At 43.1% G+C, this 20,691-nt stretch overlaps 1 protein-coding gene across 1 annotated transcript; it reads left to right on the top strand.

Annotated features, from left to right (window-relative positions):
* Window positions 1-1,467: 1,467 nt before the first annotated feature.
* On the top strand, window positions 1,468-17,318 carry INHBA (inhibin subunit beta A). The gene is made up of 2 exons (XM_005888146.3): window positions 1,468-1,979; window positions 11,826-17,318. Exons 1-2 carry the CDS (start codon window positions 1,592-1,594, stop codon window positions 12,713-12,715), a joined length of 1,278 nt encoding a protein of 425 aa, XP_005888208.2. The 5' UTR covers window positions 1,468-1,591; the 3' UTR covers window positions 12,716-17,318.
* The last annotated feature ends 3,373 nt before the right edge of the window (window positions 17,319-20,691 follow it).

The raw sequence follows: 20,691 nt of genomic DNA, 5'->3' as shown, positions 1-20,691 counted from the left end.
AAAAATGAAAAAAAGGAGGGGGGCGGGGGGAGGAGAATAAAAAAAAACTCAGAGAGGCATTGTTTAAAAATTCACATTTTTCTTTTTCTGTGAACACTGAAATCCATGATGATTTCATCTGTGCTGTTCCTTTGAGAGAAAAAGAAGCCAGTCTGTTGACTGGTCCAGGATGCGGGTAAGGGGCAGGCTGAACAAACTACCCCATGACAGAGAAAATTATTTACCAGTATATTTTAGAGATTCTTCCCCCCGCTAGGACCAGTTATTCAAGTCATAGGAGCTCACTGTTTGTATAAAATAATGTGGGAAAAGCCAGCGGAATTCTGCATTTTACCTGTGAAGTCAGAGCTAGTGGTGGTGAGCTGTCATCTGTGAGTGTGTGTGCTGGGCAGGAGGGGTGGCCACTAAAGACAGGGCACAGAGCCTCACTTCACATGACACAAGCGTGTAACCCGCTGCCTGCCTGTGGATCTTTCAATGCCCCGCTGCCTTTTGCAGTTGGAAAAAGTAGAGTGTATTATATGACTCCAAACAAAAGTTCTGTTTGCACTCCCCTCTGATCGCCTGCCAGTGTTGATGGCCCTGAACATTGAGATATGAATGAATGGGGGAAAGGACAGTCTGCAGGATTCCCTTCAGCCGGAACAGTCAGCTGGCCCCAGTGCCACAGTGGCCCCTCTTCTTGACCTTCACCACCTGCCTGCCCACCTCTGGGCACCCTGAGCCCCACCTTCCAGGCAGTGGCCAGGCAGGGTGGAGGGGCACTGGGGCAGGCTGTTTCAGTCTGGTCCTCCCTGTTGATGGAGACAGGGCGTTGCTTCGGGCTTTGCTTGTCCCTCTGAAAGAGGAAGAAGGTGAAGCAAGGGGACTGGGCAGAGAAAGAAACAGGGTCGGGGGAAATGAAGAAGAAGTAGTAGAACCGAGTCAGGAGAATTTCCTTCAGAAGGGAAAGTAGAACTCCAGAGAATGGTGATATTTGAAGAGAGGTGTGTGTGTAAGGGAGCAGAAGGCAGGCAGCCTGTCAGAAAGAGCTGTCCCTCCCCTTCCTAATCACAGCCTTTACTCACAGACAAACTCCCTCCCTCTCCCATTCACTCACTCACTTAGGGCCAATCGCTCCGTCTCTCCGTCTCCCTCTCTCTCTCCCCCTCTCTCTCTTTCTCTCTCCCTCTCTCCCTCCCTCCCTCCCTCTCCCCCTTCTCTCCCTCTCTCTTCTGTCTCCCTGTCTCTCTTTCCCTCCCGTCCTCTCTCTGTCTCTGTCTCCCCCCCCACCCTGTCTCTCCCTCCCTTCCTTCTTCCCTCCCTCCCTCCCTCTCTCTTACTCGGAGACAGTCAGAACTCTCCTCCCTGACAGCCACAAACCTACAGCACTGACTGCATTCAGAGAGGGAACCTGCAAACAAAACTTCACAGAAAACTTTTTGTTCTTGTTCCAGAGAATTGACTGAAGAGGAGAAAAAAAAAAAAAAAAAAGAAAGAAAGAAAGAAAAAAAAAAAAAAAAAAAAAAAAAAAAAAAACAAACCCTGTGCGTGAGGGGGGAGGAAAAGCAGAGCCTTTTAAAAGGGCAACACAACAACTTTTGCTGCCAGGATGCCCTTGCTCTGGCTGAGAGGATTTTTGTTGGCGAGTTGCTGGATTATAGTGAGGAGTTCCCCCACCCCGGGATCCGAGGGGCACAGCGCGGCCCCAGACTGCCCGTCCTGTGCGTTGGCCACCCTCCCAAAGGATGTACCCAACTCTCAGCCGGAGATGGTGGAGGCCGTTAAGAAGCACATTTTAAACATGCTGCACTTGAAGAAGAGACCCGATGTCACCCAGCCGGTACCCAAGGCGGCGCTTCTGAACGCGATCAGAAAGCTTCATGTGGGAAAAGTGGGGGAGAACGGGTACGTGGAGATAGAGGACGACATCGGACGGAGGGCAGAAATGAATGAACTTATGGAGCAGACCTCGGAGATCATCACGTTCGCGGAATCAGGTGGGTGCCTGCCCGGGGATGGGGGTGGGGGGCACACTGCTCTGACAGCCCTCGGCGGCGACGGAACTTCTTGCCCTCCAGCTGCACCCTGCCTGGGAAGGTCATGAGTTATTAGGGGACGGTAGCGGATGGACCGCGGTGGGGGTAGCGGGGTGGGGAGCGGGGTAGAGACCTCCCAGAGCTGGGGCGCTGGGGTCCTGGGCAGGAGATGGCTAGCTTACACTTGCTCAACTCAGCCGGTCGTCCCGGAGGAAGCTCTCGGCCCAATGTGGAGCAGGAAGGCAGTCTGAGAGAGGCTCCCTCGCCCTGCCTGCCCGGGGAACTAGATCAGAGGAGCCGGAGGAAAGTCGGGGCATTTTCTGGTGCTGGAGGGAAGCCCGGAGGCTTCCGGACCCCATCTGAAGTTTTTACTGTGGGTGGGTGGGGTGGGTGGGGGGATGGCGGCAAGCGCAGGACCGGGATGGCATGGCCCAGATGAAGTCATTGTCTTAAAAACATCCCCTTTTCTTTAAAAGTCCAATCAGGGGCCACATCGAGAAGCAGGGCATATTAGTGACAGTCATTTTTACCTTTAGAAACTCTGTCTTTAAAGACACAAGCATCATAATCTAGGCAGTGAAGAATGACTTTGGGGGATGGGGTGGGCTAGGGAACAGATGACATTGAACCATCAGTCACTTTTGGAACACTGACTTTTGCTCTCTGAACTAAAAAAAAAAGTTTTGTTCTCTGTAAAGTTACTAAGAGCTCTCTGCCAAGGAATGCAACCTTGACAAAGTGCTCTCAGATACTACACTGAACTCCCACTCAATCCTTAAGAGGAAGAACTTTAATAAATAGATTCTAATCGTTGGCTCAGGACCACGCTAACCTGTTGCTGAAGAAAACAATACCTGTCAAAAGGGCCTGCTGGAGACCAGGGGTCAGGTTATTTTACAGTTATGTGACCCAGATCCTTTTGCTTGTCTACAAGCCCCTGTGTGCTGTGCCTGGGCACACACAGATGTGTTAATTTCATGTTACTTTCATGGTAATGCCAAGCTAAAGAATTGCATCTCTTGCCAAATCCATTTGAAAGGAATGCCATTGTTTTGTTTGGTAGAGCATATGGCCAGTAAAGTATGTGCCGGGACTCCCAGCATTGCTGTTTAAAAGTTTGCCGCAGCAGTATAAACAATTAAGGCAACACTCAGAATTTCCAATCCTGAAAACCTGTTGACTCAGATGTTATATTTTCAAGAAAACCACGTGAGACCAGGGCATCCTTCTGGGGGATGTCACCCAGACATTCTGGGGTGGGGGGTGGGAGTGGAGCAGATAGCCTGCTGACTTGCCGGCTCCCCCTCCTAGGAAAAGCTCTGGTGTCCCGCAGGCCATTTAGCTCTCACCAGAAGCGTCTTTCCTTTCAAAAAGGTCTGACTTTCTTCCCTTAAAGCTCTTTTTCAATGCAGTCCCAAAGGACTTTTGACTTTATCTTGTGAAGCTTACTGAGGGAAAGAGGCAGGTTGGAGTCTTTCTGAGCTGCTACCCAATTTTTCTTAACATTTTCTGAGGTCCTGAGCGGGGAAATGGATTCCAGTGGTCTAGGCGCTGCTCCTTCTTCTGCCACAATAGGGACCCTGTATATGTTTTTATATACTAATTGCCACACAGAATGGCCTTAATTGCAGCTCTTCCTCAATTGGCTTTACCCACATCATATGACTAAGCAGGCCTATGCCTTTGGCCACTTTTAACTGTACACCTGATGCTCGCAGTGCACCCGCTTCCTGACTTCTCCAACTTGTAAAGCAAATCACTCCTTTGGCATTAAGAGATTTTGCAGGGAAAGAATTTGAGTTTTTGCCTTCTTTCTTACTTATGGCCTTCATCTCAGTGCCAATCTTTTTGTCAATTATTTGAAATCTTGTCATTTTTCAAAAAACCTTTTCTGGTACCTGTTTGGTTTGAAAGAAATTGAGCTACTTTTTGAAAAGGTGGATTCATTTAACTCACGTGTTGACTACAGTTTAAGGTCTATGATGGAAAACTCCTCCGGGTTGAGTTTACAGCTTGACTTGGGGCAAGTTGCTGGCTTCTTAGAAAAGGTTTTTGACCCTTGCTCATTTTTCTCATTTGAGAAGTCTCACGCATCAACTTTAAGGCGATTTAGTATGATTTCACAAAAATGATTGCTATATGGACAATCTACTCTCCAAGTAGAGTAAGTACTCTATGAGTATTTTGCTGCTCCTTTGCTAACCCAGAAGAGAGATTTATCATCAGAATAATTGTCGTGAATATATAAAAATGTCTTGTTGCTTTTGGAATAATTCAACCTTAGTAATTCTCAAATGACATCAAACATCAAGATTTTTAAGAATAGCAAAGAACATTCAGTTTTGTTTTCTTTAGATACCATTCTGTACAGCATAGAACTCAGTGTCACCTGCATGCATGTCACAAATGCTCACCCATACACGCATTCTTCAGCCTCATGATTCCTCACTTGAGGAATCATGTTTATTGTTCCCTCTACTCATTATGACGGTTGAATAAGGCCGAGACATGGACTCACAAAACTCAGGTGCCAGGAACTTTTTGAACTGAGTCTGCCCCTTGTATTCAGGTGGAAAGCACCCACCTTGGTAAAGCTGATATGAGTTGCTGTTGACTAAGCAGTACAGCATTGCCCTCAGCTTCTCTGAAATGTATTCTCACAAACAACAATGATTTTGTTTTTATATCTGTAACCCCAGATTGCTTACCAAGGTGACTGCATTTTTTGCAAGGCTGGCAACAGAATCCTTTGTTGTTTAACACCTTAAGGAACAGGAGGAAGAGATGGGTAGAGTCAAGCCAACTATCACCATAATTATCATTGAAGCCAAATTAGTGGTCTTCTTGACTTCTCTCTCTATTTTCTCTTTTTATGATTTGTGACAAAAGCTAGTCAGTCAAAGGAGGATAATGGTATATTTGAGTCTCATGCTGATTCTGGTGATGAGGTTAGCAATTGATAGCACTTACTGAAGAAAGTATAGGGAAAGAAAGACAAATCAAGCACCAAGAAATAGAAAATATGCACACAGCCAGGTGTTGTTGAAAGCAACACATACATTTCCTTCCTTGGAACATTCTAGTTAACAGAAGATTTGAGTTAAAATGTACATACACAAATGTTCCCAGACAGAGGTCTGAGGTGGCTTGCTAGGATGACTGTTTTCCTCCACCCCAGGAAAGCCATCTCAAGGTGGAAATGACTCCCACTACCCCATGCCCATCTTCTGAACTTGCTGGGAATTCACCCTCACAGAGGTTATACACTCTCTTCTCTGAATAATGAAAATAATCGGCCACAAGAGGGCGCATTCCAAAGACTTTTGCTCCTTACCAGTTAATCTTCCAGGGAAACAATTTCACCTACTGGAAGCCCCAGCCTGCATCGCCCTAATCTTGCTGATTAACAATCCGCCCTCCCCGCCCCGCCCTCCTTCCTTCCATCCTGCAGGAAAAGTTAAGATTTTATGGGTTGAGAGGAACATGACTACCTGTAACATATTACATGAGACAGAAGGTAAGGAAATAGGAATTCTAGTGATACATATGGACATTCCACAGCTCTATGGAAGACAGAGGAATGATAAATTTCAGAAGCAAACAAAGCAGAGCGGGGAGAAGTGTGACCGTGAATCATCAGCAATCCTGATTTGCTCACACATCTCTCCCTAATACGGCCGCCTGGGCTTTGACAAAACACTTCTTCCGTCTCCCCTGATGTGGTTGCCTAGTTGGCCTGTTTTATCAGCAGTTTTTACCAGCGACAAAGGACAAGTGACTTCAGACAGGGAGGAGAAAGTCTATTTATTTAATGCCTTGTGGGAACAGCACATAAGGCTTTGGAGGATGCGTTTGTTTCTGCACGGAGAGTGTAGAGAGAAATGGTGGAGAAAAGATGTGAAAAGAGATGGATTAGTGGTTTGGGCCAGAGGAGGAGGTGTATTGGAGTGCGTGTGGGGGAGGATCAGGGTAGAAATTCAGTTTTCATATTTGGAAAACCCAGAATCATACCTTCCCAGGCATTTTGCGTAAAAAATACGTGTTTCTCTTGGCCCCTCTTCTGCTAAAATGTACTCAGGCACGATGTCTTAGCTGTAGTTCAGAATGCTTTATACCCGACTGGTTCCTAGCTCCAAAACCCAAAGTGTAAAAGTTCTCAGGAACTTTGGAAGAAGTCTCTGAAAGTCCGAGGGTTAAACCTTCAGAATTTTTTCTCCTTTTCGGCATCTAAAATCCCTTCCTCTCTAAATATTTAACCTTTTTTAAAATTGCCATTTTAAATGAAAGATGCAGGAATGTGGCCGAGCATTTACAATTCAATAGCAGATCCTAAGCAAAGATAGTAAGTCTTTAAAAAAAAACAAGATAATTTATAACCAAAGTTCTGCTTTGGCAAGACCCTCTCCTGCAGGTTAAAGGAGGCATAACCTTCAAGGCCTCACTTGCTGCTTTTAGCAGAAATCCTTGGGAACAGTCCAGATGCAAAATTAGTGCTTCAGGGAACACACATGCTGTATTCTCCCATCAGTGACTGTACCATGTCTAGGCACAGGGAAACGCTGATGAAGAATGGAAAATGAAAGTAACAGCTGTGTTTTACAGCGAGCCCCCCCACCCCCATGTGGTGAGTTTAACTCCTCCATAAACAACAAGGCTCTTTACATTAACATTAGAGACTTAATTATTACCCACATGGAGAAGGGCAGCATACTTTAAGTAGGACCCTGGTGAGGAGAACAAAACATATCAAAAATGAAACACTGCATGTTAGTATCATTTATTTCATCGGAATTGCTCATGGACCCATGATCCTGAAATGCTGGTGGGGTTGGGTAGGGTAGGAGCAGCATTTTGTATCCTAGTGTGGGGGAGGGGGAACAACCCGGAACTTGGCTGCTTAACCCTTGGCATGCCTGCCTATATCCTTCAGTGAGTTATGAACACATTTGAAAAATTCTGAAAGCATCAAAGCAAAGGAAAATGTGCTTTCAGGTATTTTCACTTGCAGGTTTCCAAACTCATTCCTCCATTCAATGCCTCCCACTCAGAAACATTTCTGAGGTGTTCCCTACAAGGTGCAGTAATCATCTCTCCTATCCGTTTTTAGACACTTTTTTTTTTCTCCCCTTGGTATGTGTCCACCAAACTCAAGAGAGGTTTAAGTGATGAAATATTATCACCCACATGGGTTTGCGTGGGACTTCTTAGTGAATTACTCAGGCAGAGCAGGCTGTGATACAAGCGTTGCTCACAAGCCTCGGGAGGGAAAAAATAGCACAGAGGATGAAAAGAATATTATCATAGAGTAGGTAATGAAAGGTTAGCAAAGCCAGCAGCTATATCTAGTTAGGTGGGAAATAGTGTAGGAACCCGGTACACACCTGTATAAACGAATGCTGTACCACAAAGCACTATGGGAAGATTTCCATTCCAAGATTTTATAGCAGGAGATATTTAAGTCAAGCCTGAAACTGACTAGTAATTGATCCTAAACACCGCAGCCTTAGGCAAACTCCTTCCATTTTTCGAATTGCTGTGCGTGGAGATTTGAGGATTGGAGCATCCTGAAAGCATCATTGCAGTATAGCCATCTGTCTCAGATAAAACACAGATAAAGCAAATGTAATCAAGTGACTACTTATATTTTTCATGCCTAAGAAATTTGAGGGTTGTAATATCTTTCTGAAACCTACAGCCCTGGTAAATATGAATTCCATCCAGCACCTAGCTCTCTCATTCTGTGCCCCCACCACTTCTGCAAGGAAAGCTAGATGTAAAAGAAAAAATAAATGCACTGCTTAATAAGTCAGAATATAATAGAACTTTGAAAATGTACCTGCATATAAGGTAGACATTAGGAAGCCTTGAATCTCTCTCTTCCCCCTGTTCTCCTGAGCATTATGGCAACGGCATTTTCGTGAAATTGAATCTCAGTTTTATTTTTTTTTTCCCTGATAAAATATCATGCAATATACAAATAGCAGTTCCAGAAATGGACACCAGGAGAAGGAGGCGACAGGCATGTCAATTAGTAGGGGAAAATCCAAATGTCAGAAATCTGGGGGAGAGATCCAGCACGCAGGCAATGGAGGCAAATACAGGGAACCAAGTCTTTCTGCTCAGATCATTAAACTGATGCATATTTCAGCACTGCGCCTCTTCCCAGTACGCAGGCGATGCCATGCAGTTAATTATCAGCCAGGACCAGGATGAAAGTCATTTTATGATGACTCTCTGATCCTAATATAACAGCACCTGACAGATTGAGTCCCCTCTAATGAGTACTCTCTTTGTACAATCCTCTCTCAGGAACACTAAATCATTTGCTTCCAAGTACAGCTGCCTGTGGAGAAGGGGTAGGGCTATATTGTGCATCAGAAACCACCTCTTGAGAAATGAGGGGCTGCCCTGTAGGCTGTCCCTGGGAGCAAGGGGCCTCAGCTCCTTGACCCTGTGGAGGCAATTTGCATGTGCTGTCAGTGGTACAAGTCAGCCAGTTAGCGTCTCACCACCTCTTCCCAGCATCTGTAGACTTCTCTGGATTTTATTCAAGGAAAGTCCAACATGGGTGGGTCTGCACTGCCAGCTGGACCCTCTGTTTACCCAGGACCATCTACCTTCACCCTCAGCTCCTGCCCCGCTGGTTGAGGAAGAATTGTAGCAGAGCAGAGCCTGCGGAAATGAGTTACCTGAAACCCAGAGCGCCCTCCCAGCCTGGGGCCAGTCAGACTCTCCCGTTTCACACTCTTTCCTAGAAAAGCAAATCAGAACCTTGTGCCCTCTGGCTCCTCTAACTTAGCAGCTACTCTATCTCTGTCTTTAGAGTGGCACCCTGTGCGGTTCAGGGTTTCAGAAGTTGGCCTGTGTGGAGGCAGAAGGGAGACCAGCAGGGAGCTTGTTAACATTCTCTGCGGGGCAGGGTGGCTGTGCCCACACTGGAGGGGACCACAGGCTCCTCCACGCCTGTTCACGGAGCCTAGGGCAGTTTCCAGCTGCCTTTTCCTCTCATCTCTGGAGGACCCTACAACTCAGAATCTACAGCTGATGATCATTTTAAAGTTAAGTGATGAAGCTCTGCTTTGTGGTCTCTTCTCTTTTGTTTTCTTAAAAGATAAACAGTAACAACCACCACCCCCCAAACCCCACCAATTTTTAGCAAAGGGGAGTACTGGATTCCCGTTTTGAAAAAAAAAAAAAAGTCCTCATGCTTCCTTAAAAATGACAGTTTTCTCCTCTAATTGTTCCCCGCTCTGGTGATCTAATCATAAACCTAACTTCATGATTCATTTCAACTCCTGCCAGAGATGCGAGGTCGGAGGCAAAGGAATGCTGCTCACCAGCACCACCACCATCAGAGCCAATGTCCTTTCAAGTTTATACAGGGATACCAGAGAACCCTTCCTATACACATGCAGCCCTGCTGGGGCCCCGGCCTCAGTGAATTTACCACTAGCACTATCACACTGTTAAATTAAGAACAGAATCTACAGCTCTCCCTACACGGAATAGCCTTTCTGCTGCAGAGAACTTGAAACCATGCCTAAAATTTATGGTCCCGTAAACATCTCAGGGCTGAGAGTGATAAGTATGGCTGGATTTCCGTTAGCTATAGAAATCCAGGCAGGGAGACCCCCTAGGGAGTTGCAAGTTCTAAGAGGAACTTTCAGATGGTTCTCAGATTTGTGCTCCTCCGGATGCATGTACTCGAACAGTCGGAACCAGGTACACAGGGGCGGCAGTTGAGAAAAAGAGAACTTGTTGCAGATACCACCAAGTGGTAGCAGGGGAAGTGAGGGACCTCACTTTAATCAATCAAAGAATTCTACTCTGGACACCCAGTTCTTACAGTAAGTGTTGTTGCAGGAATATAGGTGTTTGTAGTAAAAGAAGGAAATGAATGACTTTTTCTCATTTTAGAATTAGGCAAGAACTGAGTGGTCCCTGCATTCAACTGCTCTGCCAATGTAGGGGTCTCCTCTCTTATTAAGAGCTGTTGCTATTTTTGGACTCTCTAAGCAGCATTCAAGGGCTTCCCTGGTGGCTCAGCAGTCAAGAATCTGCCTGCAATGCAGGAGACATAGGTTTGATCCCTGGGTTGGGAAGATGCCCTGGAGAAGGAAATAGCAATCCACTCCAGTATTCTTGCCTGGCAAATTCTATGGACAGAGGAGCCTGGTGGGCTATAGTCCATGGGATCACGAGAGTTGAACACAGCTAAGTGACTAAATCTACAAACTGCATTCTAAAGGAAAGGAGGCAAAACTGAGGGATACAGGGGTAGGAGGTGGATCTCTTCTAGTTCAGTGCTAAGGGTGCCTCCATTTGTTAATAAAGAAGCAAGTAATTGACTACTTCCTGCTAATTCCTGGGCTGTGACAGTGAATGAGATAGACAGGACCTCAGACCTGGGGTGTCCTAAGCTGGACTGGCAGGAGAGTGGGGGTGGAGGTGGAGGGAAGAGGGGTCACTTCTAGGGGAAGATGGGTCATCCCATCTAAAAGTCAAAGCTTTATTAAGGGCAGTCACTATGGATGGTGTTTGGGGAGCAGGGGTCTTTTAGGTAGAAAGAAGAGCAACTGTCAGTGCCTGGAGATGAGAGCTGGTATGAGATGTTCATTCTGTGAAGCTGGACCACAAAAATGGGGTAGTGGGAGAGAATTGAGCTGGAAGGTGGGAGAAGCTCAGGTAGACCCCAGAGTTCCATACAGTTTCTGGGTTATATTGAGGACAGTAGGAACTCAGAGCAGGACTGGACGAAACAAGTGATGGGAATGAATCCACCTTTCCTTTATCAGCTTAATGGAGAAATGATGGGAGAGGGGCCTGACTCCATGCTGGCCTGACAGCTTGCACATAAAAGAAATGGCTGTTGCAGTGACCCAGGAAAGGAATGGTGGGGCGTGAAGCAGGTTGTGGCCATGGAGGAGGCAAGCCCCGTGGGTACATGCTAGGAAGTGCTGTGCGTGCTTAGCTGCTCAGTCATGTTCGACTATTTGTGACCCCAGGGACTGTAGCCCACCAGGCTTCTCTGTCCATGGGGATTCTCCAAGCAAGAATACTGAAGTGGGTTGCCAAGACCTCCTTCAGTGAATCTTCCTAACCCGGGTCCCCTGCATTGGTCCCCTGCATTGCAGGTGGATTCTTTTATCATCTTAGCCACCAGACTCTACAGGCAGTCTTACATAGCAGGGGTGTTTGCATATTTGTTTCAGGGATAATAGTGTTTCCACAGCTTGCTAGAGCTTATACTATGTCTTCATCTATCTTATCCTGTTGGGTCCTTCCAAACCTGTGAGATAATGGGCCAAATGTCACTATGTTATTCCCATTTTATAAAAGGTAAGACTCAGGTTAAGTAGTTAGTCAGCAGACCCAGGCTCCCAGACACACTCAGATCTAGTCTCTTCTTTCTAGAGTAAGAGTTGATGAAGTTTTTTCTGAAAAGGGCCAGAGAGTAAGTCTCTTAAGCTTTGTGGGCCAAATGGACTCTGTCGCGGCTACTCAAATCCAAGTTCTAGTGCAAAGCAGCCACAGACAACCTGTAAAGAAATGAGCCTAGCTGGGATCAAAAATTCATGGGTACTGCAACTTAAATTTCATATAATTTTCACATGTCACAGCATCTTATTTTTCTTCAGCCATTTAGAGATGTCCAAACTGTCCTTAAGATACATAGGCCTTCATTCGCAGAGCCTGGTTAGAGATGATTTGTAACAGAGGCTGCCATGCTTGCCAGAAATTAGGAGGTGGCCTTGAACTTGACACTAACATATCCCTGCTCTCTTTTATGCTGTGTTTCATCTTTAGGCACAGCCAGGAAGACGCTGCACTTTGAGATTTCCAAAGAAGGCAGTGACCTGTCCGTGGTGGAACGTGCAGAAATCTGGCTCTTCCTGAAAGTTCCCAAGGCCAACAGGACCCGGAGCAAAGTCACCATCCGTCTCTTTCAACAGCAGAAGCACCTGCAGGGCAGCTTGGATGCAGGGGAGGAGGCTGAGGAAGTGGGCTTGAAGGGGGAAAAGAGTGAAATGTTGATATCGGAGAAGGTGGTGGATGCTCGGAAGAGCACCTGGCACATCTTCCCTGTCTCCAGCTGCATCCAGCGCTTGCTGGACCAGGGCAAGAGCTCCCTGGACATACGGATTGCCTGTGAGCAGTGTCAGGAGACCGGCGCAAGCCTGATGCTCCTGGGCAAGAAGAAGAAGAAAGAAGAGGAGGGGGAAGGGAAGAAGAGGGATGGAGAAGGAGGGGCGGGAGGGGACGAGGAGAAGGAGCAGTCGCACAGACCTTTCCTCATGCTGCAGGCCCGCCAGTCTGAAGACCATCCTCACCGGCGCCGGCGGCGGGGCCTGGAGTGTGACGGCAAGGTCAACATCTGCTGTAAGAAACAGTTCTTTGTTAGTTTCAAGGACATTGGCTGGAATGACTGGATCATTGCTCCCTCCGGCTACCACGCCAACTACTGTGAGGGTGAGTGCCCCAGCCACATAGCAGGCACATCGGGCTCATCCCTCTCCTTTCACTCGACGGTCATCAACCACTACCGCATGCGGGGCCACAGCCCCTTCGCCAACCTCAAGTCGTGCTGTGTGCCCACCAAGCTGAGACCCATGTCCATGTTGTACTATGACGATGGGCAGAACATCATCAAGAAGGACATCCAGAACATGATCGTGGAGGAGTGTGGTTGCTCATAGAGCGCCCAGCCCGGGGGGGATGGGAGCGAGACGGTCCAGAGAAGACAGTGGTGACACGAAGACATGTTTAAGGTTTCTGACTGAAACAACCAGGAAAAAAAAAAAAAAAAAAAAAAAAAACTGAAAGCAAAACCTGAAACAGATGAAGGAAGATGTGGAGAAATTCCTTAGCCAGGGCTCAGAGATGAAACAGTGAAGGAGATGGGAATTGCGGGGGAGAGGGAGAGTGGGGTACCTTTCGCTTCTTCCTCCAGCATCCAAGGGGTGACAGCAGTTGCTCAAACGGGAATATCGTCCTCTCCTTTTCAGTTCCCTTTCCGTATGAGCCTCGAAGTCAACCTGTCTGGTCTGCAGTAATGTGGGCTGGCACAACCCAAATAGCATCTAGAAAGCCATGAGTTTGAAAGGGCCATTTATAGGCACTTTCCCACCCAGTAACCCAGGTCGTAAGGTATGTCTGTGTGACCCTCTCTCTGTGTATATCAGCCCATGCACACACACAAAGACGCACACACCCCTCGCAGACACATACATACCCACCACACACACACCCCCCACTACACACAGATGAACACACGTACAGACCACACACCCCACCACGTACACGTGAACACACACACAGACCTCATGCACGCAGAGACACACATCAAACACACACAAAGGCATTTCCACAGCACACACACACATACACATATTCTGGTAAAAGAACACTAATGTGCAGGTGGTCACACCTTCTTTTTCTGCACCACTTCCGCAACAAAACAATAACCAACATGAAAAAAAAAAATGAGAACAAGAATGGGAAGCATGAAAGATCAAGGAAAAAAGAATACCAAGTTACATTTCGTTAAGGTGCTTATGATCTTAGAACTATGCAACCTAATAGGTTTGAAACTGTTTACCTGAGAGAGAACAAAAAGAGAGACTTTTTTGTATTGGAAGTAACCTGATTAATTTTTATTTTCTTCAAGGAGAGATACTTGAAAGGAATATGTTTGTCCATCTGTTGGATCCAAACATTTCTATATTTTGTAAATGTTGTTTTTTTTTTATCGTTTACTATTTGCACTACAATGGTGTTCGACCTGTCTAATCCTTATTTAACAAGTATTTTCTTTGGGTGGGGGTGGGGTGGGGTTCAGAGCTGCACTTAATGTGAGCTATAAAAGAACTGCTACAGCACACAAAATAGCTATTTTTATTATTATAATTATAATTATTATTATTATTTTGTACCTTAAAAAATAGACACATACACCAAAGACATTTGTGTGAGCCTTTAAACAGTCTGTCTGTGGTTGGTATCATTCACCATCAATGAGTCAGGGGTTGGGATTCAAGGTTGAGTAAGGTGGATTGTGTTCAGGCTTGAGAGACCTGAAAAGTTTGGTTGGTTTTTTTTTTTTTTTTTTTTGACTCCTTTTACATCCATGAAACAGGACATTTCATACTGGATGTACAGTAGTTGTACACTGTTGGATATCAAGTTCAATCAGATTCATGGAACGCTCCGTGCTCGTATGTGTATATACAGTGCTCGGGCACATGCATGTCTGTGTGTATGTATACATGTGGCGCATCGTGTCCATACACATTTTAAGCACTTCAGGCTGTCATTTTTTAATGTTCTTAAGGCAATGAATGTTTGTGTGCAAAACACAGTATTTTTAAGAAGGATAGGCTATCGTTTTTGCTTTTACTCTGAACTAGGTGGGCACATTTCAAAAATTGGGATGGGAAAAGCCTGGGAATTCCAGTGAATATTCAGCAAGACCCTCTTTTAATGTAAGGGATCCAATTCCCTCCTCTTTCTTGTCCTCCAACCCCATCCTACAAGTTTCTTACTCCCTGCAGGGAAAACAAAACTGGAAACTCGTGTTCAATCTAGGCTGATTATTTGGATAACATATGTATTATCTGTTGGAATCAATCTTAAATCAGAAGCTTTTTCAGAAAAAAAAAAAATTAACCTGTAGGCCAGGATAAAAGAGGTGGGTGCATTTTTTAATTTGTTTTTTTATGATTAAGGTCTGGTTGTGAGAAATATTACCTGCGCAGCTGGACTCAATAATGTTGCTGTCACTAGTTAAACGATAAATAATTTGGGGGAAGGTGTTTAAGAGCATGGGAGTAAGAAAAAGAATGGGAAACAGGAATGAGGGCAGTAGTAAAAATCCCTGATATTTTAATTTACAGCCCAAATTCTTGATGTATAATTGGCATGCATTGATTCAGATACGAAAAGAAAAAAAATCCACTTTGTTTTATAAATATCAAAGTACATGCTTAAAGCGAAATTGTTACTGATTTATTCTATGATATTTAGCTTGCCTAGGTCATATGTAATTCATTTATGTGCTTTTTAAAATACAGAGCCTTACTTATACTGACTTGTTGAAATTTGTGAAAGTTGGGGGGAAAAAAGGTCTCATGGGGGAAATTATGTTTGTTAGAGTTCTGTAAAATATTGAAGCTTTCAGCCCTATGCCAATTTGTAGATTTTAAAAAAAAATTAATAGTAGGAAAATAAAGTATCAGTGAGCAATCATTCCCAAGGTGGTTTAGCTCTTCTTGAGAAATAGACCAAATCAGTCTGCTACCTACTAGGCTGTATGTAAGCCGATTTAATGTTGTTACCTGGCTGTACAAGCTACAGTCTAGAGGTTCATCCTATGCAGGAAACCCCACATGAGTGCATAAGAATGGATTCTAATTAAGTATGAGATGGAGTGCATGCAACATTGATACTTCCTCACCCTTAACCATTGACTAGGAAATTGGGCAGCTGAGTGTCATGAAATTTTCTTGAAAAACTTTGAGGGCCTTTTGAACTCCTTATTTGGCATTGGAATTAATAGAGGAACCTATGAAAATAGTATGGGAAACCAAGTCCTAGTTCACTGTGTAATAGCAGAGATGGCCCAGGCAATAGACAAAGCGAAAAGAGGTTGAAAAAACAGCTGATCTCTCTCTGTGGCTCCCATTCATCTCAAATATGTATGCCATCTACTGAAGCCTTTAAATCCTGGATGTGTTGAGGGTACAATGGAGTTTGATAAGTGGCCACAGTAATTAATAGCAGAGCTAAATGAAATTACATATGACAATATTTTAATGGGAAATTTTCATTTATTAAATTACACATCTCCAAACTTTAAAATATTTTATTAAATGTATATGGCCTTGAAATAGAATGATAAATTACAACTATCTTTGATAATCTTGGAAGTTATGCAACTTTGTAAACAGCCATGCTGTTTATGGAGCAGTGTGAGGTCAAAAGAAAAACTTTTAAATTCCACCGGACTATGTCTTCCCTATCTGTTTTCCTAAAGCAAGTTTAGCTTCATCTGATTTGTGCTCTTTCTGAAGGGCTCATCTCTAGGCTTTTAAAAGTCTACCCACATCCACTCTTCAAAGATCTGAAAAGCATGTGTTCCCAAATAATTTTTAAGAATGCTAAATATGTTGTAGATTTGATTGACTTTTTCTTTTCCTTTTTTTTTTTTCGCAAAAAGTAAGGTGAATTCCAGAACACTGAGTTGGGATTTTCTTGTCTCTGAAGACCAATCAATTCCATACTTATTTAAGATTGATTCCACACTCTGATTTTAAGGAGAGTATCTACCTTCTCCTCTTAGATAGAACAAGTGAATTTTTTTGTCACCCTTGAGAGATTGAACGTCAAGGTGACTCTAAAATCAGAAAAGGCAAATGCCTTAGTGCTATTAAGCTTAGACTCAAATTATCATGTTCACTTGAAAAAATGATTTCCTGTGGGCCTTTTGGCAACTTCTCTTTTCAATATAGAGAAAAACTTAGTCACCCTGAAAACCTACACAATAAATGGAACTTGTAGATGTGGGCAGAAGTCTTGGGGGTGGACACTGTGTATGTTTAAATTAAACCCTTTATCACTGAGAAGCTGTTGTATGGGTCAGAGAAAATGAATGCTTAGAAGCTGTTCACATCTTCAAGAGCAGAAGCAAACCACATGTCTCAGCTATATTATTATTTATTTTTTATGCATAAAGTGAATCATTTCTTCTGTATTAATTTCCAATGGGCTTTACCCTCTATTTAAATGCTTTGAGAAACAGTGCATTGACAATGGGTTGATATTTTTCTTTAAAAGAAAAATATAATTATGAAAGCCAAGATAATCTGAAGCCTGTTTTGTTTTAAAACCTTTTATGTTCTGTGGTTGGTGTTGTTTGTTTGTTTGTTTGTTTTATTTTGATTCTTTTTTTTTTTTGGCATATTACATGCAGTTCTTTAACCAATGTCTGTTTGGCTAATGTAATTAAAGTTGTTAATTTATATGAGTGCATTTCAACTATGTCAATGATTTCTTAATATTTATTGTGTAGAAGTACTGGTAATTTTTTTATTTACGATATGTTTAAAGAGATAACAGTTTGATATGTTTTCATGTGTTTATAGCAGAAGTTATTTATTTCTATGGCATTCCAGCGGATATTTTGGTGTTTGCGAGGCATGCAGTCAATATTTTGTACAGTTAGTGGACAGTATTCAGCAACGCCTGATAGCTTCTTTGGCCTTATGTTAAATAAAAAGACCTGTTTGGGATTTATTATTTTTATTTTTATTTTTTTGTCTTATTGATTTCCCAAGATCAACCTTGCACACATATTGCCATGTCTTTTGCTGGGTGATAATTTTGTTTCTACCATAATTATCTGGAAGAGTATGAGGAAAATAGATCACATGGGAGAGACAGAACAAAAGCTGAACTCAGAGAGCTCAAATAGAAAAAGAATATATATTGCTGTGGCAGGCAGAGATTTGTAATGGATTGCAGGTACTTGTGAAGTGAAAGTGAAAGTGGGTTAGTCATATCCGACTCTTTGCAACCCCTTGAACTGCAGCCTGCCAGGCTCCTCTGTCCGTGGAATTTTCCAGGCCAGAATAGTGAAGTGGGTAGCCGTTCTCTTCTCCAAGGGATCTTCCCAACCCAGGGATCGAACCCAGGTTTCCCGCATTGCAGGTGGATTCTTTACCATCTGAGCCACCAAGGCAGGTACTTGGACCAGAAATATTTAAATTATATACATTTTGTTAATTTCCCATTTCTCAATGGCAAAATTCTTGTAAGTAACATGAAATAGACATTTCCTCTTTCTCTCCCTCCAACTTTCCTCCTTCCTTCCATCCCTCCTTCTTCTTCCTTCTCTTTTTTCTTCCTCCTTTTCTTTCTGGAGTTGCATGGGACTACCAGGTCTCAAGAACTACACACACAGGAAAGAAACAGACAGGTACCAACCGGACCCATTCAGAATCACACAAGTACAGTCCCAAACTGATCCTTTTCTTTCACTGTTTTTTTCATTGGTATTGGTGCCCATCTTAGAGATTATATGGAGAAACTAACTTCCGTGAATGCCAATACAAATAAACATGACTTCATGCTTCATGTTACTTGCAGTTCCCACCTCATTGTTTCAACCAACCAGAACACTAGACATTGATGATCCTGCTTTTAAAGATGAATCTGAGACATGGTTAAATAACATTAATTAGAACTAGTATTCCAAGCCAGATCTGTATTCAAGTCTCAGGTTAATCTTTTCTTTCTGTTTTATACTTCTAGTGTTTTTTTTTTTGTTAACTTCCTTATGTTCCAAGGGGAAAAAAGCTGATGGAGGAGGTGGAGGTTGAGTGTTGAACACACTTATATATATATTTTTTAATGCAAATACTTTACAACTGCCAGACAATTTACTTATCTCCAAGAAAAATGCCCAATTCATGTAGATTCATGTGTGTGTGAGTGCTCCGTCGCTCAGTTGTGTCTGACTCTTTGTGACCCCATGGACATAAGCCCTCCAGGTTCCTCTGTCCATGGAATTTTCCAGGCAAGAATAATGGAGTGGGTTGCCATTTCCCACTCCAGGGATCTTCCAGACCCAGGGATGGAACCTGCGTCTCTTGTGTCTCCTGCCTTGGCAGGCAAATTCTTTACCACTGTGCCACCTGGGAAAGTTCCAATTTTTTAAAATTGGAAAATGAGAATTGCTATAGTTTTGCTTTGCATTTATTAATTTCTCTTATTTTTTTTCTGCTTATATTTTGCTGGAGGAAACCTTTTGTCAGAAGTATTTTACTTTATAGGCCTAGCGATGTGTGTGTGTACACACACACAGGCATTAGCCTTCATTTCCCACCAAATTGAATAATGAATGCATATTAGGAACTGAGTAAAATCCCACTGAACTACAAATGGGTAGCACTATTATGAAATTTATAATGGACATTTTAAACATTATGGACATTATCATAAGTAAGAAAAAGAAACGAAGAGAAAACAAAAGTCAGTTATAGAAAATTATATAATTATGTATATATGTGTATGTATAAAAACATGTATGTATTTGTAATATATATATTACATATCTAATACACACACAGAGACATATGTTTGGGGCAAAAAGAGAGAGAATATGTCATTATTTAAAGGCACCATCTAAATCCATTTCATATAGAGGTTTGATCCTTTTTCAGAAATCAGTTGTCTGAGGAGTTGTCCAAACTGAAGGGAAGAGAGAAGTACAATAATTCTTTCCTGCATCAAAGCCATTGTCAGCTTCCTTAAAAAAAAATTTAGTGTTTTTGCATTTATCTTAAAATAATTTTGATGTTTTCCTTTCTTTGGTCCATGAAAAGGTAGGATCCATAGAAATTCTCCATTATTACCCTTTCAGGGTTTCTTTAATTATCATGTCATCAGTGCCTACAGTTAAAAAAAAGACAAATTGTTTATCTACAAGCCCAGCATCACAGTGCTGTTTCAAGAGTTCTTAGAAATAAAAAATTAATTGCCCTATTTGACCATGTCCACTTTTGAGAAAAGTCTGTCATCCTAGGAGTCCTACCATGCCTTTAATTCACTAGAGGGATAGAGAAGTACTTTTCCTGCAGGAGACTTGGCAGATAAAATCTGAAAGTGTTTTGGGAAATATTAGGTCAACTGATTGAATAAAAATGATGAAGGATCTTCTTTTTTAAAAAACTGATTTCTGCTCGGAAAACAGTCAGAGGAAGCGTTGCGGGAAGGTTTAAACACTATTAGAAAAAGAGCATCGAAAAAGCCTCCCAAGGCTAGGGTTAATTTGCAGCTGTGATTCTCACTATCATGGTGGTGGTGTTGCCTGCATTATTGTCATATGGGGGACACAGTGTTCTAAGACAAACTCTATAATGTGGCAACGGAGGTCCCATGGAGTACGTCTTTCATTACTGAAGTTGTCCACACAGTTCAGGGCCATAGCCTAAGCTGTTTGAAAAGCTTGGTACTCACAGGGGAGAAAGACAATCTTTATGGGGAAACTGTTCCATTGTGAAACAGAGAAAGAAAGAAAGAAATAGCAAACAGCGCTAATCTATGCCAGAAATGGCAGGCCTGAGGCAGGGGGATGACAAAGCACTGGGCTTCAAAGTGTTTATTGTCCTAGAGCTGCCAAGCACTTTGAAGACAATCATCAAACCCTTCTAAATGGAACCAGGGAGGTTTCTCACCATTGATCTCAGCAACAAATGTTTGTGTTTCATGGTCAGTTTTTTTTTTTAATCCTTCAAAGACTCTAAGTAGAATTGTCATTAAATAGGCTATTTTAAAAGATAAAACTAATTTTCCATCTGAGTAATCATATCCCAAACATGATCAAATGCCAACTAGAGAAATGGCTTGAAATGGTATCCAACAATATATTCAGTAGCTATTATTATGCCAAGTTATTATAGGGGTTCAGGATCCTGAAATCAACTAACCATTATGTTCTCAAAATGATGAATTTTCACCAGTCTCCATAATATCATAGGCTGGTACGTGTTGCCAAGGAAGTTACTACCAATGGCCTCTTAAAAAATGGCCTCATAAAAAAATGAAATGAGCGGACACAGCCTCTTCCTTTTGGACTTGGGATAATAAGATGTGAGTTACATTGAAGACTCTAGCT

This window comes from Bos mutus, chromosome 4, assembly GCF_027580195.1.
Source record: "Bos mutus isolate GX-2022 chromosome 4, NWIPB_WYAK_1.1, whole genome shotgun sequence".
NCBI lineage: Eukaryota > Metazoa > Chordata > Mammalia > Artiodactyla > Bovidae > Bos > Bos mutus.
The sequence above is the reverse complement of the archived record's forward strand: the minus strand, read 5'-3'. Positions and strand labels throughout refer to the sequence as shown.

What these genes read in the sequence shown, in the direction of transcription:
- INHBA (XM_005888146.3), top strand. Translation starts at nt 1,592, where the DNA reads ATGCCCTTGCTCTGGCTGAGAGGATTTTTGTTGGCGAGTTGCTGGATT. An exon ending in CATCACGTTCGCGGAATCAG is followed by an intron (nt 1,980 to 11,825) that starts GTGGGTGCCTGC and finishes TTTCATCTTTAG; the next exon opens with GCACAGCCAGGAAGACGCTG.